The sequence below is a fragment of the Nannospalax galili genome, unplaced genomic scaffold (assembly GCF_000622305.1).
Source record: "Nannospalax galili isolate Female #2095 unplaced genomic scaffold, S.galili_v1.0 scaffold668, whole genome shotgun sequence".
Lineage (NCBI taxonomy): Eukaryota > Metazoa > Chordata > Mammalia > Rodentia > Spalacidae > Nannospalax > Nannospalax galili.
In genome coordinates, this window is record NW_008358090.1 from 1284617 (window position 1) to 1304310 (window position 19694).

At 44.1% G+C, this 19694-nt stretch overlaps 1 protein-coding gene across 3 annotated transcripts in view; it reads left to right on the top strand.

Annotated features, from left to right (window-relative positions):
• Cramp1 (cramped chromatin regulator homolog 1) overlaps window positions 1-19694 on the top strand; it is a 65382-nt gene that overhangs the window by 20436 nt on the left and 25252 nt on the right. For 2 of the 3 annotated variants that reach the window (XM_008856188.3, XM_008856189.3), the window contains 4 exons: window positions 1787-1980; window positions 9368-9521; window positions 12248-12331; window positions 14639-14687. In XM_008856188.3, the coding sequence (XP_008854410.1) occupies window positions 1787-1980; window positions 9368-9521; window positions 12248-12331; window positions 14639-14687 (481 nt within the window). The remainder of the gene's footprint in view (window positions 1-1786; window positions 1981-9367; window positions 9522-12247; window positions 12332-14638; window positions 14688-19694) is intronic. The other variant, XM_029557765.1, reaches the window with a different exon arrangement.

Genomic DNA, 19694 nt, shown 5'->3' on the forward strand with positions numbered 1-19694 from the left:
TTCTCATACCTAGTTTTCTCAGTAATGTCTGTCCCTCCTTTATAGTGCTCCAGCCTCTGTTAATTATGGGAGTTTCCCTTGGTGATGACCTTGTATCTCTAATGCCTTCCACCAGCCATCCCATTAAGGACTACTCACCCCTGCATTGGTCTAGGTTGAGCAGTCTGTATTGCAAGGATGGATGGGTGGTTATATGACTCAGCTGTGAAGCTTCTGAGGGACTTTGGCTGACGTTATTTGTTCCCATGTCCCATCCCCTCATGAGCCATGTGGTGAGGCACTCCTTGATTGCTTCCTTGTAAGTTTTTCCTACTTTTAAAAATTTCAGTGTGGAGGATTTTCTAGCTTCAGTACTGTTAGCTCTTTTGTTTTCTTTTTGTCTCAAAGGTTGAATCTGAGGGGCAGCTTTAGCTACTTTTATTTTTAGGTCATTTCCTTTTTCATTATTATCTGTCTTTTTTCCAGAGTCCTGGGACCTTACACAAGTTAAAATATCCCAGTTTTTTTCTCCCTTGGGCACATCTTTTATTATACAAAGTGGCCATGCCCCCTCTCTGGGTTCTCTGCTTGTGTCCAAGCTTTATAACGGTTTTTTCTAGCCTCTGATAACCTTTAACAAATCTTCATATACCAGCAGCATACCCCCACATTTACAAAATAGCTTTGGCCCATGCTTCTGTGTGGCTGGCTTCTTTTTAGTTACAGATTTCCTAATCCATTTTAAAAACCACATCAAGGCTGCCATTAGCTCTCTAGCTTTTTCCAAACTTTGATGGTTTGTCATTTTAATGCCATCCTTCCTGCTGCACCAATTTTGTCGGTAGAGTTCTCTCGGGAGTCTCTTGTATGATCAGAGAAACCATATGCCATATTTTGATGTGAATTTATTATCATTTATGCCCTTTGATAAGGAGGGTGTAAATGGGGGGATTTACATAGAAATACACACCCAGAACCCAACTGTGTGGCTCAGCCCACCATACCAGATCGCTTCTGCACCCGCTCACAGTCTCTATTAACTTTTGCCCATGCCTCTAGGGCCTACAGTCTCTCTCATCCCAGGTTGGTAATTTCCCCTCTCCTGTCCATGTGGGTGAGACACCTGGGCCATTTTTTTTTCCACCCCCACTGCCTGTGTTTGTGGTGGCTCATGGCTTCTGTCACAAGATGGCTCCCAGAAGCCCCTCAGCAGTCAGTTCTCTGCAGCAGGCCTTCCCCTTGGGGAAACAGGCAATTTGGGACACATCCCAGCTGGCCTAGAACTCACTACATAAACCATGCTGGCCTTGAACTTACAGAGATCTGACTACCTCTGCCTCCCAAGTGCTGGGACTACAGGCATGTGCCACCATGCCCAGCTGAAGACAGTGTTTTACACACATAAATGTCCTCTTGCCCCTGAAGTTCAACTTGTTTATTCAAAAAGATGGTAAGAGTATTTTAACTTAGAAAAAACACACATGATGAAGAAACACTTTGAAATATGAGAATCATGGCTTTGTTTAAGAGAACGGGGGGTTATACCTTTTGTGTGGATGGAACATCAAATGGACAGCATCACTACATTTAAACAATCCACACAGGCTCTTTTCCTTCTTGTTATGAAAACATTGTAGAATCATCTGGTCAGCTCTGGGTTCTCTTCTGAATTTAATGGCTTCTTCTAGGTACTCTCTTACTGACATCAGCTAGAATGCGGTGGGGCAATGGGCTCTTGTCCTTGTTGCCCCTCTGTCCTTCCACCAGCTTTCTGGAACAGGTCACTATATAGTCCTTTCTCTCCAAGGAGGTGACAGTGGTGCATCATCGTCTGGAAACGTGTCTGGGCTTGCTCCTGTCACCCCTGCAGGAGGTTCGCGCTCCTCTTCCCGGAACTTAGGGTCTTCAGGAGCAGAGAAGGAAGAAGGAAAGAAGGTCCGGCGTCAGTGGGAGTCATGGAGCACAGAGGACAAGAACACCTTCTTCGAGGGATTGTATGAGGTGAGTGAGTTGTGGATGTTTTGGTGGTTTTGTTTTGTTTTTTGGTCTTTTTGAGACAGGGTCTCCCTGTAGCCCCAGTTGGCCTGGAACTTGCTATGTAGACCAGGCTGGCCTTGAACTCAAAAAGATCCTACTTCCTCTGCCTCCCAAGTGCTGTGATTAAAGGCATGCGCCACCATGCCCGGCTTTCTTTGTTTTTTCTTTTTGTCTTTTTTGAGACAGGGTCTGTGAGTTGTAGATGTAAGACAAGAAGGCACAAGTGATTGTCTACCTGAGTTCTCGTTGCTTACCTTGTTTTTATCTGTATTCCATTGCTTGGTGGGCAGGCTCCACAAGGAGCCCTGGAAGTGGCCAAGGAAGGTACGTCTCCCTTCTAGGGCTGTTAGTATGCATCTCTTTTTTCAAGGTTCTTACCCATGTTTAGCAAACACTTCTTGCCTGGAGTTTGATGCTCTTCAAGGCCTTCCCTTGGCTATGCAGTGATTGACTTGAGGGAGTTTCAGATGGATAAGCAGGTACTGTTCTATTAGCCAGAGTAGCAGCTAAATCCTAGAAGATACTGTAGCTGACCCAGAGCCAAATGACAAGTTCTGTCAGTAGAGAAGTCACCTCCCAGACCCAGTTGCAGTCACTTGGAAGTTTGCTTCTCATGGGCTTGTGGTTATTTTGTGAATATACTTTCTTTTTTTTTCTATTTTATTTTTATTTTTGTGTGTATGAGTGTATTGCCTGCATATATGTGAGTGCACCTGTGTCGTGCAATGCCACGGAGGTCAGAAGAGGGCTTCGGATTCCCCTGGAACTGGAGTTAAGGACAGTTTGTAGCTGCCATGTGGGTGCTGGGAATCGAACCTGAGTCCTCTGTAAGAGCAGTCAGTACTCTTAACTGCTGAGCCATGTCTCCAGCCCTGTGAATATACTTTCTTAGTAACTTCAAGTGTGTTTTTCATGGTGTTTCAGAGTTCCTTTGCATATTTTTTAAATGCCTATAAATGTGCTGCTTCAGGTGTAGACAATTGGCCTGTATGCATGCTGTCTGTTTTGTATAAAGGAGTTTTACTGAATGCAGCCAGTCTTCATGTGTGTGCTCTCTGGGCTGATGTTCACCCAGTAGCCACATTATTGCAGGAGATTTGTTCTTTAAATCTGGCCAGTTCCCGCACTACTTAACCATTAAAAAAATTGATGTATTAAAAAAAAATTGAGGTATGTTGAGACTAGAGAGATGGCTCAGTGATTTAAGAGCACTGGCTGCTCTTGGAACCCGGGTTTGGTTTCAAGCACCCACATGGCAGCTAACAACCATCTGTAACTCCAGTTCCAGGGGATCCGGTGCCATCTGACCTCTGTAGGCATTGTATGATATGGGTACGCTTATGTACATGCAGGTAATGCACTCATACACATAAAATATAAAAAAATTGTGTGTGTTTGTGTATGTACATGTGGTATATGTGTGTGTGATAAATGTGCACCTAGGTGTATAAGTGACTATGGAGGCCAGAGGAGGATGTTGGGTGTCCTGCTCTACACCTATTTTCTTGAGAGACAAAGTCTCTCACTGAACCAGGAGCTAGGCTGGCAGCCAGCATGCTCCAGTGATCCTCCCATCTCTGTCCTTCACAGCATTCGAGTTACAGGCATGCATGGCAATGCCTGAGTTTTACGGATGCTGGAGATTTGTTCACAGGTCTGTCCTCATGCTTACTCATTGAGCCATCTCCTTAGTCCCCCTGATAACTTTGTTTTTGTGAGAGTGTGTGTGTGTGCTGGGGATGGAGCCCAGGATCCTTGTGTGTGCTAGACAAGCCGTCAACAACTACCTCACATCCCTGGCCTACTTAACCATTCTCGTGTTGTAGATTAATCAGGTTCCTTGCAAATTCTGTCATTGTAAATAACACTACAGTGAACATCTTTGTGCACATTCTTTATTTTATTTATCATCTATCTATCTATCTATCTATCTATCTATCTATCTATCTATCTATAATCAATCGATCATCAATCATCTATTTTTTGGTCTTTTGAGACAAGACCTCCCTGTAACCCCATCTGGCTTGGAACTCACTTTGTAGACCAGGGCAACCTTGAACTCAGAGATCTCCCTGCCTCTGCCTCCCCAGTTCTGGGACTAAAGGCACTAATGGCATGCGCCACCACACCCAGCACATTTCTTATTTTAGATGACTTTCTTGACATGTTTACTTGGTCAGTGAGCCTTGTCTTCTTGCTAGCTAATTCAAATCACTGGGTTGATCCTGCCAAGTCTAAGAAGGAAAAGCTCAGCACAGGAATGAAGCCTTAGAATTTAAACCATGAAGTGTTTACAGAAGATTAGGAAAGGAGACACTGCTGAATGTGGACCACAGACTTAGTTTCATTATATTCCTATGACTGGTATTGCTCCCTGGGGCTGATGGCTAGGTTCTTCTCATCCCAGGTGGACATAACTGCCATATTAGTGTGACTTGACTCTTCTTGTTGTCCCCCCAAAAATCGAAGGATATATAGTAAGTATTTGGGTAGGTGTGAAATCATTCAAACAAGTGTGAAAGGGTACTTTTTCTTCTCTTTCAGAATTATAATAAAGTACAGAAGCCATTTGTATAAATTATATCTTCCAGTTGTGCCTTCTAAAGCTGATAGGTGTAGAAGACTTGTGATTCCTGTAGTGTTGTCAGATTGTGGAGCTGTTACTGAGTCTTACCCTAAATTGTAACTACGATAGTGTACCCTTCCTTTTTGGAAGACTGAAGCTCTTCGTGGGGGGTCTGGCCCCCCAGCTACAGAAAGTGAAATGTGAGATAGATGTGGTTGTTGAGTAAAAACAACGGGAAAAGTTTTCCTTGTTAATACTGCCCTTTGCCATTCTTCAGGTACACAGAGCATTTATTCCTGTTGGACTAGCCTTCTTATTTTCTTTTCTGCCAGACAGGCATCTATTTTTATGTCTCCTGAAATCCTTGATTAGTATGAATGATGCCCCCACACACACTGTTTTAGTGGGTTTTTAAGGTTTAGTTTTATTTTTTATTTATGTATACATATGAGATTATGCCAGCTATAGGCAGGTGCCGGAGGAGACCAGAGAGAGCGTCAGATTCCCTGGAGCTAGAGTTACAGGCGGTTATGAGATTCTTGACGTGGGCTCTGGGAGCTGAACTCTGGTCTTCTAGAAGAGCAAGTGCTCTTACTGCTGAGTCATCTCTCTAGCCCTAAAGTTAGTGTTATTAATTTTTAATTTTTATTTGTGTGTATGTGTGCTTACTTGTCTGTCTGTACACTGCATTCATACAGTGCCCTTGGAGACCAGAAGAGTGCATTGGTTCCTCTCGAACTGGAGGTACAGGCAGTTATGGACTGCCTGAAGTGGGCGCTGAAGTGGGTCCTCTGCAAGAGCAGCAAATGCTTTTATCCACTGAGCCATCTCTCCAACTACGAATGATATTAATACTTTCTACTATTGGTACAAGAAATGGGGAGCGGGAAAGAGTGTGTGCACATCCCTTAGTCTCATTTGGGGTCTGAGTAAAAGTAGGTGGGTCTTGGTGAGGCCTTGGCATCTATTTGACTAGTGTGGGGTGGGCCAAACACTGAGCAGATAGCACCTTGGACCTTGGCTTAGTCCCTTCAATTGCAGTAGTGGTTCAGTACAAAGCCTACCACTGAGTTTTGATTTTGTTTTCTATCTGTCCTTTTGCCTGTATGACTGTCTTTTAAATTATTTTTTTAATCTTATTTTATGTGTATGAATATATTGTCTGTGTGTATGTAAGTACACCCATGTTGTGAAATGCCCATGGAGGCCAGAAGATGGCATTAGATCCCTTGGAACTGGAGTTACAAACTGTGGTTAGCTTCCATGTGGGTGCTGGGAACTGAACTTGGGTCCTCTGTAAGAGCAGCCAGTGCTCTTAAACCACTGAGCCATCTTTCTAGCCCCTAAATCATTCTAAATTTTATGCATTTTTTATTTTATGTGTCTTGAGTGTTTTTGCCTGTGTGTATGTAAGTACACCCATGGCATGCAATGCCTGAGGAGCCAGAAAAGGGGATCAGAGCCCCTGAAGTGAGTAACAGATAATTGTTAGCTGCCATGTGGGTGCTGGGAATCAAGCCCAGGTCCTCTGCAAGAGTACTCTTTAACTATTGAGCAAGCTCAACAGCCCCCAAATATATTCTTTTAAACCATACAGGGCTTAATTTCCTACCCTGTAACAACATGACCAGCCTCGTTTAACTGAGTGCATCAAGAACTGCTGAAGGCCTTGTCTCTGTTCCTCAAACCTCCTCCATCTCCTTGTTCTGTCTGTACCTGCTCAGTCTCCTGTGAATGGGCAGGCATCAGGGGGAATCTTTGGCTTTTTGCTGAGTAAATACTATGAATTTTCACCATTGACTTCAAATCATTTTCTTTTTCAACTTGGTCTAATTGTTGTTGTTGTACTATTTATCAATTTTATAGCTGAGTGTGGAACCTTAGTGGTTCTAGAAATGGCAGAGGTTCTTTAGGCTCTCCCCTTCAGTGGTTTACTGTCATATCAGGGAACTATAAACAGGCATATACAGGGTGACTGTAGGGCTGGTGCTCAGGAGCCACAACTGAGGCTGTCAACCTTAAAGCAGTGAGATTGTCTATATCTACTTCCTGTCTTAAGGCAGGGACAGTTGGTGAGGGGATAGCCTCCCAGTTAGACAGAAGAGATGTTCTAGACCCAGCTTTGCCTTTTAATGATTATGTGCCTTTGTTTTTTGTCTTTTTAACGCAAGGTTAGATCTCACTGTATTGCCTAGGCTGACCTCGAACTCCCATCCTGGTTCAGCCTTCGAGTAGCTGCAGTTACAGGTGTATACCACAGTTCTTGCCTCCTATTAGCTTTTTAAAGCAGTTTTATGTTTCTACTTTTTTTAACTTTTCATTTTGAAACAATTTCAGACTTAAAAATTGTTGTGAAGGGCCAGTGAAATGATTCATGGTTAAGCACTTACCACTAAGCCTGATGACCTGAGTTCTATCACTGAGTCTCATGTGGTGGAGAGAACCGACTTCCACAAATTGTCCTCTGACCTCCACATGCATGCAGTTGCACGTGTACATCCTCCATCCAAAAAACATGCACAATAAATAAGTGTAATAAATATTTTAAAAATTTAAAGAAGGTACAGCCAGGCGGGGTGGTGTGTGCCTTTAGTCCCAGCAGAGGCAGGTGGATCTCTGTGAGTTCAGGGCCAGCCTGGTCTACATAGTGAGTTCCAGGATAGCTAGGGCTACAGGGAGACCCTGTCTCAAAAAGACCCGCTCCCCCCAAAATTTTTTTTAAATGTACAAGGCATTCCCCCTTGCTCTTCATCCTGCTTTCTGTGTGATAAGCGGAATAAGGAAAGGGAGTGCAGAGGAGGCACCTGGTGGCTGGGTAGTCCCACCGTCTCCTGATTCTGGGGCAGGGTCCCACATTGCAGTGACTCCTAAGTCTTCTGTAACTGTAGCACTACCTTAGTCCCTACCCCCACCACTTTCTTCCTTCCATGAGTGACATTTTTCAATACTCACCTTCTAAGTAGAATGTTCTTTAGTTTTGATTTGTCAGCACTTCCAATTTCTGTCAAGAATTCCATGGCAGGGTTGGGATATGGCTTAGTTGGTAGAGTACCTAGCTAGCATGCACAATGGCCTGGGTTCATTCACTAGCACTGCATAAAACCAGGTGTGGAGGCATATGCTTGTAATCTCAGCACTTGGGAGGTAGAGTAAGGATCACAAGGTCATTCTTGACTGCAGTCTCTAGACTACCTGAGACCATGACTCAACAAACTTAGACTGGCTGAGATGGCTCAGCAGGTAAAAGTGGTTGCTACCAATCCAAATGACCTGGGTGGATCCCTGGGACTTGTATGGTGGAAGGAGAGGAATGGCTCCCACAAGTCATCCTCCAGCCTCCACACTTGTACACACAGGTATATACACACAGAATTAGAAAAATATAATAAAAAAATTAAAACAGGGCTGGAGAGATGACTCAGCAATTAAGAGTACTGTCTGTTCTTACGGAAGACCCAGGTTTGAATCCCAGCACCCACATGGCAGCTAACAACCATTCATCACTCTAGTTCAAGGGGATCTAACACCCTTTTCCTGCCTCCGCAGGCACTGCATGACATGGGTACACTTACATACATGCAGGCAATACACTCATACATATTAAATAAACAAATTTTAAAAAAATTAAAACAACTAAAATAAAATTCCTTGCCAGTTATGGGTCCTTGGTATATCCAGCCTAGAGAAACATGATGAGCTGTGTTGTAGTTGTGATGCTGGCCTGGACCAGTGTTTTCAGATGGCACGTTCCAGACTATTCTGTTTTGCTTGAGGAACCAAATACCCCGTTTCTCATTCTTTCTTACACGAATTTGAGCAGCCTGGCTGCTGCTTACTTGACACATTAATCACCATGGAGTTTGCCCAGTGACAGTCTTGTTTCCATTGATCTCTCTACTTCTGAGAGCTAGAGATCTCTTTCAAAGAAGGGCCTTTCCTTCTCCCATTTGTGTTTTTGTCAGATCTTTGTTATGCACATACGGACTTCAGGGGTCTAGTTTAATTTTGGGGTCATTATCCATTCACATCACTCATTTTGTGCCCATGTGATACAGATATAAATTGAAGCCTGTTGCTTCTTGAGTGACTTCTCATTTTGGATACCCATTTATCTGGGCATTCCACGCTCATCTGGCACACTGCCTGTCCATCCCTGATACCACCAGTTTCTTTAGAATGACCTGCTACTATTTAAAAAACAATATATAAACTCAGATCTGGGTCCTGGGGTACCATTGCCACCGGAACTTCTCAGTACTTGTTACTAGATGGTTTTCATGAGACCACCAAACCTGGTTCTCTATCATGCAAAGAACCAGCATAGGTATTGCTGCACTTTCATGCATGCAGACAAAACACATAAAATTAAAATAATAATAGGGTTTTTGTTTTTCTTTTTTTGAGACAGGGTCTCGCTGTAGCCCAGTTCCAGCTGGCCTGGAACTTGCTATGTAGACCAGGTTGGCCTTGAACTCACAGAGATCCACCTGCCTCTGGCATGCGACCCCTCCCCCCCAATTTGTGTTTTTTTCAGATCTTTGTTATGCACGTACAGACTTCAGGTGTCCTGGAATGGGGTAGTTCTGTCCATGAGTTCTGTTGCTTCTCTATTCTAATTAAAGCTTGAGGTTCTAAGGAAGCAAAGTTGGAGTTCATATATACAGAAGTACTTTGAAGAACAACCTGCTTATTCATAGCTGGTCCCTTTACATTTCTTGATGGTGCCTATATCACAAAGAAAGTTGATTTATTTTAACTGCTATGCTTCAATATTTTATTTTCTAGCATGGAAAAGACTTTGAAGCCATTCAGAACAATATCGCTTTAAAGTACAAGAAGAAGGGCAAGCCTGCAAGCATGGTGAAGAACAAAGAACAGGTTCGGCATTTTTACTATCGCACCTGGCACAAGATTACCAAGTACATTGACTTTGACAACGGTGAGTGTTCAGCCTCCAGGAGGCTACCAGGTGGAGTTGGCTTCTTTTCATGCAAACACCCATTCCCCACTCTTTGTGGCATTGTCCTCACTAAGCTGCTCATCATGGGGCTTGCCTCCTAAGACTGGTTGGTGGCATGCCTAGTACCTATTGATCAAACTTAATTGTGAGGAAGTTGCTTGTATCTGTGCTCCAGAGACCTTACTACTATTTGAGTTTTGTGTGTTTCAGTGAGTTTGAGTATGTATGGGTTCTGGGTTCCCTATGAGTTTGGGTACTGAAGTCTTGTGAATTGAGTTGAGCTATGGATACACAAGAAAGCCTGAATTGTGCTGCTCTACTGGGGGTGGATGCTTGCTTTGCCAGAAATTTGATCATGTAGGTTGTAGTCAAGATTTTCACAATCCAGTCCATCTTCAGTGAAGTAACTGGGTCATCTCCAAGTGCATTTCTGACTTCTGGCTTACGCACCTTTGATGGACTGCCTTTCTAGTGACACTTGGTTGACATTCTAATCACTGTCCCAATTACTGTTCTTGTCTGTAAAACTTAGCCATCTCCTTAGTCCAAATGTTTCTGGAGAACAGCTTCTCCCTATACTTATTTGGTCCCAGCCTGCTGAGTCTTGCTTTGCAGTTCTGCAGCTTCCTGCAGAGTGGACTCATTCTAGAGACACTTGCTTTTAAAACACCTTCACTTCTATTTCTTCTCTCCAGATACTAAGCTTTCTGACCTAGGAGTCATAGATCTGTGGCCACTATGTTCTTCTCCTTGAGCTCTGTTTATCTTTTGTGTTGGCTTTCCACATTCCTGGTCTTTACCATTCTTGTGGTGTCCCCTCTGCCAGGTTACAGTATTTGGGCCATGATTTGCATCATGTTACTGTAACTGTAAAAAACAATGCCTGCGGGGCTGGAGAGATGGCTCAGTGGTTAAGAGCACTGGTTGTTCTTGCAGAAGACCAGGGTTCGAATCCCAGCACCCACATTGCAGCTAACAACTGTCCATAATTCCAGTCTCAGGGAATCCAGCAGCCTCTTCTGACCTCCATGGGCATTGCACGACATGGGTGCACTTACCTACATGCAGGCAATACACGCATACACATAAAATAAAAAATAAAAAATAATTAAAAAAAAAGAAAAACAACAACAACAAAAAATGCCTGTTTCCCCATCTGACTGATTAAGCAGAGCTCTGTGAGGTCACACATCCTCCTCCTCTGGTCTGTCCATCTTTAGAGACACCTGGGTTTGGATTGTCCATCACCACATCTTGGTGGCATCCCCTAGTTGATCTCTAGGTGTTGCCAATGCCATGTGTTTTCTTCCAGCATCCAAATGACCATCAACATAAGATTTTCTGCAGACTTCAAGTCAACCCTATTTCATTCTTTTACAGTTGTTGCTACCACTGCTGTGTGTTCTATCACTAGATTTTTTACATACCTCAGTATAGTTTGGTCCCCTGAGGTCCAAGACTGTCTTGGTTCATGTCACATTATAGTGAAACCACCTGTATCTTCCAGAGCCACTGCCTGGGTGACTATTTTTCTTTTGTTTGAACTCTTAAGTTCTGAAAGCCATTCCAAGACAGAATTTGCTCAGGCTGCTCTTGACAATTCTCCATTGAGATGACCAGTGAGTTATAGTTGGAAGACTTTTGTGGGTGAAATGTGGAGAGACCAGATTCCTTGTGTGATGATTGTGTCTAGTTCTTCACTGAGGATGGTGCAAACTTGAGTACTGTTCATAGCTCTGAGGTACAGATGCTTCTTCCTGGGTTTGGTTCCAGCACCCATATTGTGGCTCACAACCTTCTATAACTCCTGTTTCAGGGGCTGTGACATTTTCTGGCTTCTGTGGGCACTAGGCATGTATATGATGTGCTTACACACATGTAGGCAAAATACCCATGTACTTAAACTTACATGGAGCTTCTACTTACCTCAGCTTCGTTTGTTTGTTTGAGACATGGTTTTCTTGTCACCCCAGCTGACCTGGAATGCTATGTAGACCAGGCTGGCCTTGATCTCACAAAGATCCTCCTGCTTCCGGACCACTGGGATTAGAGTTGTGCACTACTGCACCCTGCCCCACCTTAGCTTCCTAAAACCTATGGATTCTCATCTCATACACACCTCTATGGTTCTGTATTAAACCGAGTCCCTGCTTGTTTGCTTGCTAAATATAAAGCTGGTGCCTGTTGGTGTGGTGGAAGGATGGATGTTGGGAGGGGGCTTGTTGTATGTACATCCATTGTCAGCTAGGTTGGGCGGATATAATGGCAGGTAGGAAGGTGAGTTCTCAGGATCCAGTCTGCTGGCTCACCTGCATTGGGGGGGGGAGGGCGACTCTATGCTGAAAGGTGTGATGATACCCTCATGTAGCTCTTCCCCCCCTTTCTATGAGAACCCACCCTGCTGACCAAGCCATTTTTTTCTCTAGGGGACATTTGCTCTACCTGTCAAGAGTAATATTTAGACCACACCCCTCTTTTTTAATTTAAATTTTTACTTTGAACATTGTCTAGACAACACTGTGCTCCTGTGTATCCTTTGCCAATTTCTCCAGCAGTCAGCAATAGCATGCCCAAGGTGCCGTGATCCACATGTGATCAGCCTCAGCCTCTTAGGAGTGCTTTTCCAGTGTCATTCTTGTACACGTTCTTATACCTGTGGTGTCTCTGTCCCCCTGCCTAACTTTTGTTTTTCTCTTGTCTTCCAGTGTTCTCTCGAGGGCTGAAGAAATCATCCCAGGAGCTATATGGCCTTATTTGCTATGGCGAGCTACGCAAGAAGATTGGGGGTTGTGAGTACCGCTGCTGTTCTTGAATCACCCTAGTGGGCTGTTGTCCTTGTCACCAGTGATCTTTAGTATGTAGGAATGTTTGTTTTTCCTCCAACTTTTATCTTGAAAATTTTTTTGGTAATTCTAGAAAGTGAAAAGGAAAATAAGGACTATGCCTTCACCTAATCTACCATTCATTCATTAATGTTTGTTCACTCTTTCCACTTGTTACACAGGTGCACTTTTCCTCACTGTCATTTGACTCTGATTTTTTTTTTTTTTTTTGGTCTTTTTGAGACAGGGTCTCCTTTTAGCCTCAGCTGGCCTAGAACTTGCTGTGTAGACCAGGCTGGCCTTGATCTCACAGAGATCCGTCCCCCCGCCCCCACCTCTGCCTCTGGAGTACTGATATTACAGGCATTGACTGTGATTTCTTACACCATCTGAAGACTTCATCCCTGTTATTTGAAATAGACGCCTTTGCACACTACCTGTCATGGTGGCACCAAGCCATTTCACACCTGTCAAAAAGTGCAGTAGTCTACCAATTTCCCACCTGTTTTCAAAGTCTTTAGAACATCTCCAAGTGACTTTCAAGTTAGTGGCCAGGACTACTGTGCCACATACAAAGTCATCTATGTATAAAATGGTTACATTGCTTTGTTCCCACCATAACTATCTACCTGAGCCAGCATATGACAGGAACCTCAGTCCTGGGTAGGTCAAAATGGGCCCTTGCCTGACCCCACCTCAAGGCTATTCATCTTAGCCTGTGATACCAACAAAGAGGCATCTCCTGGAGGTGAAGCCCAGAGCTATCTTTCCTTCTCCTCTCTTTGTTCCTTTCAGAACATGGCTCATAAGCCCTGTGTGATGAGTTTAGCCTTCTTCACTCAGGTACTACCCCTAGACCTTTCTCTGTAGAACTAGCCAGACACATGACTGTGGGGCCTTTTTCGTTCTGTAGCCTCCCTTCCATTAACCCCTTTGCTCCTGCAGATCTGAGCTTGTGTCCCCAGCCCCAGAGACTGGGTTTCCTCTTAAACTCTGGAGTGTTCTATACCTTACATGTGCTATGGTGGTACAGGGAGAGAGCTTAGCACCCATCTAAGGGCTTTTAAAGGAACATGTCAGCATTTGCCCTTTCCAATGCTTCTCCTCCTGTTTTGAAAGCTCATTTCCATCTGGGCCTTTCTCTTTAGGCTGAGAGCTTCTTTTATTTTCTGTGATATAGTTGCACCGTCAGTGAATCCTTTTACTTACTTTTCATCTGAAAAGCCTTGTTTTCTCATTCTTAAAAGGAAGTTTTACCAGAGGTAGAATTCTGATATAATTAGTTTTTTTTCTCATCATGTTTATACTACTCTCCAGTGTCTGGTACATGTAATAATAGGGAGTACTTTGGGTCTTTCAGAGGTACAGTGTATCTGATTACTTTTTTCTTTTTAATCTTTTTGAAACAGGGTCTCCCTGCAGTCCCAGCTGGCCTGGAACTCACAGAGATCCGCCTGCTTCTGCCTCCATGCTTTTTTTTTTTTAATGTGTATGGATATATAGCCTGCATGTAATGTAAGTGCACACATGTCATGCAGTGCCTGCAGATGTCAGAAGAGGGTGTTGGAGCCCATGGAACTGGAGTTATGAATGGTTGTTAGCCACCATGTGGATGCTTGAAACTGAACCTGGGTTCTCTGCAAGAGCAGCCAGTGCTCCTAACTGCTGAGCCATCTTTCTAGGCCTTCTGGCTGCTTTTACAATTTTGTACTTATTTCTTGGTTCTTAGCCTGGCTGAGTGTGGTCCCATTACTCCTCAGTCGTGTGGTATTGTTTTGAAATTTTATGGTAAATACCCAAGGGCCCCTGCCTGAGTTTTCATAATAGCTTATCATCTTTCTCTCCTATGCATCTTAAGGACAGTGATGGGGGCAGAGACATTAGTGTCCTCATTTAACAGGTCCTAGGGTTCTGGGGATTCAAATTTGCATACACCCGTGAGTCATTCTCCAATCATCAGGGAAAGCAGGCCCAGGGCCTAGTGTAGTACCTAGAGGAAGCACTTGTCAGAACCTGCAAATTTGGGTGAATAGTGGCACAGCAGGGACCTTGCTAAACTGTTGAGAAACTGGTTAGGAAGAGGCTATGTGGTACAGCTAAGGTGCTGGTTAACTTTTGAGTGGTTGCAGCTACTGCAGAGGCTTTATTCTAGAAGATGTAGACTATTCAGTAGCAGGATCTGAAGTCTGTGTGGAAGGTAGTCATAGAGGAATTTGTAATTGTTTTGCTCCTAAACTAACCCATAGACTCATTTATTTTTCTTGTCATTTAAAGGTATGGATGACAAGAATGCAACAAAGTTGAATGAACTCATTCAAGTTGGGTAAGTACAAGTCACTGTGTGTGTGCTTACATTCATTCACTGAAATGCAGAAGTTGAAATGTGAGTTATTTTCCTCTGTTTTCTTTTTCTTTAATTTATTATTATGTATGTGTATGTGAGTGTAGTCATGTGTATCACGGTGCTCATGTGGCAGCCAGAAGACAACTTTCGTTAGTCAATTTTCTCCTTCCTCTGTGGGTTCCAAGAATTGCACTCAGGTAGTCAGGCTTTCACAGTGTTCTGATTTGCTTTCCGTTGCTGTGATAAACACCATGAGCAGAAGCAGTTTAGGGGAGGAAAGTGTTTATTTGACTTATGCTACCAGGTCACGATCCATCATTGGGAGAAGTCAGAAACTCAAGCAGAAACCATGGAGGAAGCACTGCTTCCTGGCTTGTTCCTTGGCTTCTGCTTAGCTGCCTCTTATATACCCCAGACCCACCTGCCCAGGGATGGTTCTGCCCATAGTGGGCTTGGCCTTCCCGTATCAGTCATCAGTCAAGACAATTCACAGATACAGCCACAGGCCAGTCTGACCTGGAAAATCTTCAGTTGAGGTTCCCTCTTCGGTAATTCTTGGTTGTGCCAAGTTGACAAGAGAAACTAACTAGGACACATAACAAGCACTTTTACCTGCCCAGCCATCTTACAGGCCCTCTGTTTTGGGTCTTCTTGATGAAGACCCATAGAGTTTAAAACCTCTTACTGTCCTCTTAGGTGTATGTTTTTGTTCCCACAGATGATGTTCCCCACTCCAGCCCTTGCCTATAGTTGGGTGTAGACATGGCCAGACACTCGACTTTTCCTCTCACCTGAGTGCTTCCATGTGCTAGCCCCTGTGCTGTTTCAGCTGGCCTTTCTTCCTTCTTGCCCTTAATCTGACTCTCTACTCCTGACTTCAAAAGCTTTTATTCTCACGGTGTCACAAGCTGTCAAGTTCTGTTCAGCTGTTTTTGACCTTCTCTGTTCCAGAGATATGATCTGCACCAGGGTTGAGTGTGTTAGTAGCACACTGCCTGGTCCTCAAGTTTCCTCCATGACCTGCCACTGTGTACCAGCTGGCCTGGATGACATAGTCAAAGCCTTTGAGTCTTGAGTTCTCCTATCTCTGAATTTGGTACACAGGCCAGCAAGGTTTTGATATCCTGTTCCACGCCTATCCTGTTGTGGTCTCTTCACAACTGCCCTACGGCCTGTTTCTACATGTGGCTGCTTCAATTTTCCTGAGCCCTCTGTCTCTTTTCATGGTAGAGATCAGTCCTCTTGTTTTGTTTCTTGGTTATAAATATTGCCACATGAAAGCCCAGTCTCCTGTCCTGTTCCTATGCTGAGTATCTTGCCCTGAATCTTCACTTGACTGGAAGGTTGGAAGTCCTGCAGATCCATGTGTTCCAAGTTACCTATACTTCTCCATCTTCTCATCTCTGCCCTCAGTCCTGGGGGTTACTCTGCTGCTGCTGCTTCTGCTTATTGTGCCACACTGCAATACCCAGTTCTACTACTGCCAGCTACATCGTCAAGATTTTATGTTTGGTGAAAGCTGCTGATCTTCTGGCTATCCCCTCCATCCCCTTCAACCCATCAACTGACTCTGAACCTTGGACTTTTAAAAAAAAATTTTTTTTATGTGTATGCGTGTATTGCCTGCATGTAGGTAAATGCACCCGTGTCATGCAATGCCCACGGAGGTCAGAAGAGGCTGTTGGATCCCCTGGGACTGGAGTTATGACAGTTGTTAGCTGCCATGTGGGTGCTGGGATTCGAACCTGGGTCTTCTGTAAAAACAACCAGTGTTCTTAACTACTGAGCCATCTCTCCAGCTCCCTGAACCCTGGACTTTTGATCTGCTTTCAACTTTTCTAGCTATTGTGAAAATAACAATTTCTGTCTCCTCTCTTTTGGGACATTGCTTTCCTGCACCTCTGGTACTTTCTCTTCCACTTCTCTCACAGGCCTAAACTTTTTAAAAAATACTTTATTATTTTTATTTTATGTGCATGAGTGTATTGCTGGCATGTAGGTAGGTGCATTCGTGTTGTGCCACGCCCATGGAGGTCAGAAGAGGGCTTTCAGATCTCTTAGAACTGTAGTTACAGATGATTGTTAGTAGCCATGTGGGTGCTGGGAATCAAACCTGGGTCCTCTGCAAGAGGTTAAGTACTCTTAACCACTGAGCCATCCCTCCAGCCCAGTCCTGAACTTTTAATTCCTAGGTGTTATGCCTATTGGAGTGAGCACCTGGTGTTCAGCTCTGTATTTTTCCTCTATGTTTTTCCTAAGCAGAGCCTTTATTTGAATGGATGGCCCTATGGAAGTCAGGCCTAGCAGGAACTAGATTGAATCCCTGTATAGGAAAGAACTGTGACCTGCCAGAGTTGCCAAGTTGCCTTAAAAACTAGTGGAAGTTCTTGGAGTGGACCTTATCTCAGATACATTTAGAGGCTTTCAGGAAGTGAAACTGCCAACTGTCCTTTCGGGGAGATTAAGGGCAAGATTGACTTGCTTGTGTCATCATTTGGAACTTAAAGCCCTGCCTTCTTCCCTCTTCTCACTTGCTTCTTTTGCAAGGCTGAGCAGTTTACCTGTCAAAAAAGTCTTTTGGGGGAAGGCTGAAACTCCTGTGCTGAGAAGGTTTCCATTGTTATGTTATTACCTATAGATAAGAAGTGTCCTAATGAATGATAGTACCGCTCCTGTAATTTGATCCTGGGGGACAAATCTCCCTTGATCTTATGTCAGAATTCACTGAGTGAAAGCCATTTGTTCTGTGCCTTTTGCTTTGTCGTCATAAACCAGGCATGAGATGGGTGGGACCTTTGGAAATGCAGATTCAGTGCTGAGGGAAGGCCAGTGGGGTACAGCACAGACTGGTGCTACTCAGCCTGTGCATGTAGCAGGTAGTCCCCAGGAGGCATCTAAGCACCAGATTTCCTTCCCACTATCTGTAGATGATCACAGTGTAGCTTTCTTTAGATTCAGAGACAAGATACTTGTTAAGGAAATTCTTTGAGCAAGAAAGAAGAGAAACTTCCCTAGCATGCGTGTGCCCCAGTACTGAAAAGGGAAAAAAGAATCAGTTGCAGAGGATCTTGAAGGACAAATAATGTGACAGTGTGACTGTGGACTGAGTGTTTCTCAGTATTGTTTTTCTCTGCTGAATGTACATTATGACTCTGGAGAACGAGAGACCCACACTAAAAGTACTTAGGGGTAGGGTGTCATTTGTATATATCTTAGATTGGGATCACCTTACATTCATAGACAGCAAGTGGGTGGGTGGACCACAGCATTGAAATATACTATGAGTCGGATTCAACCTTTTGGTGACACTTATATGTGCATCCCTTCCTCTGAGAATCAAATGGGAAATGGAGATGGCAGCAGAGGCTGACAGTATTCCTGGATCCTATGTGCCTTATGTGGCTATATTGCTAGACAGTTGCAGACCCAGCTGGGTGTTTCTTAATGAGGCAAGTCTCGGTGAGACTCACCTGGCCCTACTATAGCACCTACCTGTAACAGACATGCAAGTGACTACAGAAGGCCCTTGATGCCAGTGTTATGAGCTTTCATGCCAGCAAGAATTACAGCTCACAGCACGGAGGGGCAGCACTGATACCTGGCTAGGCTACTTTCTGAGTGAGGCCCAGGGAAGCTTTTTAGTGGCACTAGAAAGCCTGGTGGGTATCTCCCCATCATACTTGAGGGGTTTACTTGGCTCTCTGGCTCCAGCACCTCACATGGTACTATTCTACAATATACCATGGTGCTCTCATAGCTTGTACAGAGAATTCTGTCTGCAACTCTGGTTATGCCCAGGCAGAAAGATTGTGCAGTGTGCTCAGTCACTCTTTGGAAATAGCTAAAATGTCTGTATGCTGGCATGAGGGTGAGTGCTGGAGTAGAGGCTGCTCTGGTATGACAGCAGATACATCTCTTTCTCTCTCAGATGCATCTCTCTCAGATACGTTTCTTTCTCAGATGCCCGCCCTTTCTGTGTGTGTGTGTGTGTGTGTGTGTGTGTGTGTGTGTAGAACATTACATTGAAATGCATAGGGTAGGTCGCTGTGGGTAACAAGAAGGGAACCTATCCTGGATATCTAGAGACAACTTTTCTGAGGTCATGATGTTTAGGCCAGAAGGTACAAAGGAGGGAACTAAGGTGACTACAGTGGCTACAGAGTAGAGACCAGATGTAGGCTCGAGTTTGGTAGTTTGGGTTGGGCCCTTTCTTACATGGCACCGGGCTTCAGTGATCTCTGGGTGTTTCAGGAAGCTGGAGTAGGTAAAGCTACTCCCTTGGGTAAATTATCCACTGCCTCTTTTGGAAAGTTAAGCTTGGGGTATATATTAGGAGTGGTGTTTATAGACATCCATTTGGTGTTCAGTATTTTACATATTTTTACTTTTTGGCATGTAGTTCTATAATTTTGGCATTTAGGGGTTTGTTTTGCTCTGTTGAATTTGATAGGCTTTATGTTTTAGAGTAGTTTTAGGTTTACAAGGAAACTGTATAAAAGAACTGAAGATCCTACTCCAGGCCCTGGTTTCCATTCCTGGTATTGCCCAAAATATCATTAGACTTGATGAGCCAGGTATCCTTTTCCAGAAAAGCCAGCACCAGAAGTCTGAGGCAGGAGGCTCTTGGGCTTGAAGCCAGCCTGGTCTAAGAAAGACATTTTTGATACCTCTGACACATCATCATCGCTGACTGTGGTTTACATTACAGTTCTTGGTGTCAGATATCTATAAAGTTGGACAGACGCTCAGTGACAGATCACTACATTCTCTTTTGGAGTACTTTTCCTCCCCTCAGAATCTATTTCCCTGCTGTTTGTCTCTCCCTCCCTTGGCCATGGCAAATTTCAGTCCTTTACTGTTTTGGAGGTCTGCTTTCCCCCAAGGTTCTGGTTGGAATCAGCCTATTTGGATTGACCTCTACCACTCACTTGTTCAAGGCAGAACAGGTCCAGCATTCATTTCCTGCCCCAGGCCATCAGTGCTGCA